The sequence below is a fragment of the Mastomys coucha genome, unplaced genomic scaffold (genome assembly GCF_008632895.1).
Source record: "Mastomys coucha isolate ucsf_1 unplaced genomic scaffold, UCSF_Mcou_1 pScaffold23, whole genome shotgun sequence".
In the NCBI taxonomy this organism is placed as follows: Eukaryota; Metazoa; Chordata; class Mammalia; order Rodentia; family Muridae; genus Mastomys; species Mastomys coucha.
This window is the reverse complement of record NW_022196906.1, coordinates 33,817,011-33,822,316: the sequence shown is the minus strand read 5'-3', so window position 1 is coordinate 33,822,316 and position 5,306 is coordinate 33,817,011. Positions and strand designations below refer to the sequence as shown.

The following is a 5,306-nucleotide window of genomic DNA, read 5'->3' as shown; positions in this document are numbered from 1 at the left end:
GCAAAACCAATGTCTGGGATCCAACTCACGATCTTCTGGGCTCCTCTAAGGGCTTTGGTCACTTCTCCGCTTTGTCCTTTGTAGCACACATCTTGTCTTCTAGGCTTCAGATGCCTGTACTCCAATGCAGCTGCTGTTCTTGGTGGTTATTGTCTGGTACTGGCATTTCCAAAACACTGCTGTCTTTCACTGTAACTAGGCTTCACCAATAGTCTCTCATAGACTGTCTTCATGGTGCCAAGCCTCAATTCTTTTGCATGACCCCTTCAGTACTGGGTCATCAATTGCAAACTGAGGCTGCCCCTTCACCAATGTCCTTCTATGGCCTCTCACTGTGTCGAGCCTCAGCTGCTCTTCATGACCCCTTCATGCCTTCAAAACCAGTACCACCTGGGTGACTCTTACACATTACCAAGTCCTGCTGCAGCACAAGGTACAACCTTGGCTATCTCGGTAACACAGCTTCTTTGTGCTTTCAGAAAACACTTCCCAGAAGATGTTACTTCAGTGATGCTGGTCTCTTCTTAATCACAGCTAATTTCTTAGCTCCAGCTAACCAGAATCAATAGTTCCAGTAATGCAAAGTTTTTGCTTTAGTAGTTCTGGTATCTTGTTAATCACAGCTGATACTTCAGCCCCAGCTAACCAAAGCCACAGAATCTTCACATTCAAAACAACATGGCCCTGATAAGAGTCTTTAATCTTCCCTCTGAAATTTCACAAGCCAGGCCTCCATCTCTGCACTGTTCTCAACATGATCTTCCAAGCTCCTACAGAACATCCCACAGAGTTCTTAAAAACCAGTGGTTCTTCTAGCTCAAAGTTCCAAAGTCCTTCCACAGTCCTCCCCAAAACATGGTCAGATTGTCACAGGAATACCCCACTCCTGGTACCAATTTATCTTAGTCAAGAGATTTTAAAGAATCAGTAGTTCTTACTTCAAAAGCAAGAACTCCACAAAATTGCAGAATCCTAACAAAATAAATGATTTTCTTACCAAAGTTAATTCAAAATAAACTAAACCATTTAAACAGCCTTATAATACTCAAGGAAATAGAAACACTCATTAAGAGTTTCCCAACCAAAAAATCCCAGGGCCAGATGGCTTTAGCACAGAATTTTACCAGACTTTCAAAGAAGAGCTAATAGTCCTCAAACTGTCCCACAAAATAGAAAGAGAAGGAACACTTCATAATTCATTCTAAGATGCCACATAGAATGGTATTACCTTGATAGCTAAACTATACAAAGACTCAACAAAGAAAGAGAATTTTAGGCCAATTTCTCTTATGAACATTGCTACAAAAATATTCAATAAAATACATACAAACTGTATCCAGGAACAAATAAAAAGGAATCACCCACCATGATCAAGTAGGCTTCATCCCAGGGATGGAGGGATGGTTCAATACACAAAAATCCATCAGAGTGGTCCACCCTATAACTAAAGTAGAAGAAAAAACATCATTTGATCATCTCATTAGATGATGAAAATACCTTTAACAAAATCCAACACCCCTTCATGTTAAAGGTTTTGGAGAGACTGGGGATATAATGCACATACCTAAACATAATGAAAGTAATATATAGTAAGCTAATAGCCAACATCAAATTAAATGGAAAGAAACACAGAGCAATTATACAAAAATCAGAGACAAGGCAAGGTTGTCACTCTCTCCCTATCTATTCAATATAGTCCTTCAAGATTTAGCTAGAGCAATAAGACAACTAAAGAATATCAATGGAATACAAATTAGAAAGGAAGAAGTCAAAGTATCTTTATTACAGGATATGATCGTATATATACACAGCCCCAAAATTTCTATAAGAGAACTCCTATAGCTGATAGACAGCTTCAGCAAAGTGACTGGATACAAAATTAACTCAAAGAAATCAATAGCCCTCCTTTACACAAATGATAAACAGGCCAAAAATGAAATTAGGGAAACAACACTTTTTTACAATAGCCAAAAATAGTATAAATATCTTGGTATAACTGACCAAGCAAGTGAATGTCCTATATGACAAGAACTTCAAATCATTTAAAAAAGATATTGAATAAGATATTAAAAGATGGTAGGATGCCCCATGTGGGGGATGGGATGGGGTAAATCTCTGACAGAAGTGGAGGGAGGATGGGAGGTAAGACTCTGTCAAGGGGTACTGTGTGGGGGGGCAGGTATTTGGATATAAAAAATAAATTAATTAATTAAGAATAAAATTGAAAATATCTATTATCCACTTCTGATCTGTGCTATCATTGACAGCATATAATAAGGAAGTTTAGCATTAACTTTTGGATAATGGGATTTTCATTACAGTTGAGATTTTGCTTAAATTTATATCAATTAGTAGAAAAGACAGACAAAATGAACTGATTTGGGATTAGATGCCCTGTGTAATTTAAAAATTTATTCTAATATATGCCTCCATGCTACACATAACTGAAAGGTCCTCATAAAAAATGACATCGGCTTTCATAAGAAGACAAAATAATGCCCATGAGAGACAATGTTTACATATGTACCAATATGCAATAGATTACTCAAACAATATCATAATCATTAACAGGTTTACCAGATATCTTCTTTTCTTTAACAGTTTTTGTTAATGATATTATTTCTATCATTTTTAGGCAATACTGAAGCCATCAGAGAATTCAGATGAACACAAAGATAGAGTAAAATACAGCTAACACATTCTCTTGGTTCCTGAAAATGACTGATCATGAAGTTACAACAAATAAAGATCAAAACTACCATCATATGGATAATGCATTTCCTGAGGGCTTGGACTTCTCTCAGTGAACTGAAAGTGGATCGTTCTGACTATAGTTACACTGTAAGAGTATAGGTAAGCATGATAGTTGTATCTGTGTGTGTGTGTGTGTGTGTGTCTGTGTGTGTGCAGTAATGCATTGAAATAGGTAGTAGGTGATGAGATTAATAGGGAAGGAATAAGAATAAAATAACAAAATAGGGAAGGAATAAAATCACAGATTATAGTCAATCACACCCAATTTACATAATGAATCCTAACCTAGAGCTAACAGACAAACAACACACTCTTTCCAAAACAGAGAAAAACAGGGCTGATGTGACATCCAATGTCGTGAAGAAAAATCTACAGACAGTACAATAGAAATCATGATTTTTTTTGATGAGTTCTGAGTGAAGTAATTTGTTATTTTTGTTATGCTAACAGAAATAAAAATGAAAATATTATAGAGCTACTAAATCATATGTATAAGTCATATAGGTTACAGTGGATACTCAATTTGTACAGAAGAGGTTTTCAACAGGCTTATATACATTCACAATTACCCAAACCAAATATCATTTTGAGTAGTATCATGGTGCAGTATCCCAACTCTACACACTCAATCACTTCTGTTAAAGACACAGACATGATTTTTTTGCATTTTAAGTGTTAAATAACACTAAGATTTGCATGAGAGGCACTGGGGTTATTATGTAATGTATCCATTTGAAGTTCTGAGTACAGATTATATTTTTCAAAAACCTCAAGGATGAATATAATGCCTATTATTATCCTGTGCACATAAGTGACCTCATCACCACCACTACCAACATTGGCATCATTATCAACAAAGGAGTACACATGGCTCTAGCTGCATATGTAGCAGAGGATGGCCTTGGCATGCATCAATAGAAGGAGAAGTCCTTGGTCCTATGAAGGCTCAATAGATGTCACAGTGTAGGGGAATCTAGGGTGGGGAGGTGGGAGTGGGTGGTTGGATGAAGGAACACCCTCATAGAAGCAGGGAGAGGGAGGATGTGATAGGACATTTCCAGGAGGGAGGGAAACTGAGAAAGAGGATAACATTTGAAATGTAATAAAGAAAATGTCCAATAAAAAATAGAACTAGGATACCATAAGCCTCAAGAATTTTTTAATATACTCTTTGGACCATGCAATGTATGCTCAAAGGTGATATATATGAGGAAAATTGTGAAAAAAAAAACACCATTGCACATGAAAGAATCATTGATATTCTAAAAGTTTACAAGGTTGGGCTAACAAATCTTATACAGAGGCAAAATAAACACCTTTTTCTAATATGATAACAACTCCATTCATGGGTCTGCCATGTTCATCTATTAAGAATTTTCTTTATGGCACATTTGACATCCTTATTCCTCAGGCTGTAGATCAAGTGGTTCAGCATGGGAACAACAGTAGTGTAAAACACAGATGACACTCTCCCTTGGTTCATTGAACTTATTGAAGATGGCTGTAAGTATGTGAAAGCAGCAAAACCATAGAAGATGGCAACAGCAGAGATGTGGGAACTGCAGGTGCTGAAGGCTTTGGACCTGCCATCAGTGGAGCGAATATGCAGGATGCTGACAATGATGAAGATGTAGGACATAAGGATGGTCAATGCAGGTATCAGGATATTCAGTGCACTCAAGAAAAGAACCAAGAGTTTATTGATATATATATATATATACATATATATATATATATATATACTGGAGCATAATAGCTCCAAGAGTGGAAAAAGATCACAAGAATAGTGACTAATTTTATTGGTCTTACAAAAAACCAATTTTAACATAAAGCCTGTGTGAACTGATGATCCAATAATACCTAAAGTGTAAACTCCCATTGTGAGCCAGAAGCAGAGATGATGAGACATGACAACATTGTAAAGTAAAGGGTTACAGATGGCAACATAGCGGTCATATGCCATTACAGCCAACATGTGACACTCTGCAATTGCAAAAAGAGAGAAAAAGTAGAGCTGGGTCATGCATTCAGGGTAGGAGATGATGTTCACCACTGTCACAAAGTTTACCAGCATTTTAGGGGTAATGACAGTGGATTGGCAGAGGTCAATGAAGGACAGACTGCTGAGAAAGAAGTACATCGGTGTGTGCAGGTGGGAGCTGAGCAAAATTAGGATGATCATCCCCAAATTCCCCAATACTGTGACCAGGTAGATGCCAAGGAAGAGGAGAAATAGGGGCAGCTGCAACTCTGGTTTGGTTGAGAATCCAGACAAGATAAAGTCGATTATCATTGAATGGTTTCCAGACTCCATTATTTTCTCATTATATTGTCCAAAGCTATGTTTAAAACAGAGAAATGATTATACTTTTCTGTGTCATCTGTATTCTCTATCTCCCTCTCTGCCTCTGTGTTTTCTCTGTCCTTTCTCTCCTTCTCTCCCTCTCTCTTTCTCATTCTCATTCTGTTTTTGTCTCTCCCTCTCTTTTTCCTCATCCTTTCCCCACTTTGTCTCTCTGTCTCTCTTATATCACTCTGTCTCTGTCTCTCTG

The 5,306-nt window shown here is 37.3% G+C and overlaps 1 protein-coding gene across 1 annotated transcript; it reads right to left on the bottom strand.

Annotated features, from left to right (window-relative positions):
* Positions 1 to 4,114: 4,114 nt before the first annotated feature.
* Positions 4,115 to 5,068, bottom strand: LOC116072354. Its single transcript, XM_031343782.1, has one exon. It carries the CDS (start codon positions 5,066 to 5,068, stop codon positions 4,115 to 4,117), a length of 954 nt encoding a protein of 317 aa, XP_031199642.1.
* Between the last annotated feature and the right edge of the window lie 238 nt (positions 5,069 to 5,306).

What these genes read in the sequence shown, in the direction of transcription:
- LOC116072354 (XM_031343782.1), bottom strand. Translation starts at nt 5,068, where the DNA reads ATGGAGTCTGGAAACCATTCAATGATAATCGACTTTATCTTGTCTGGA.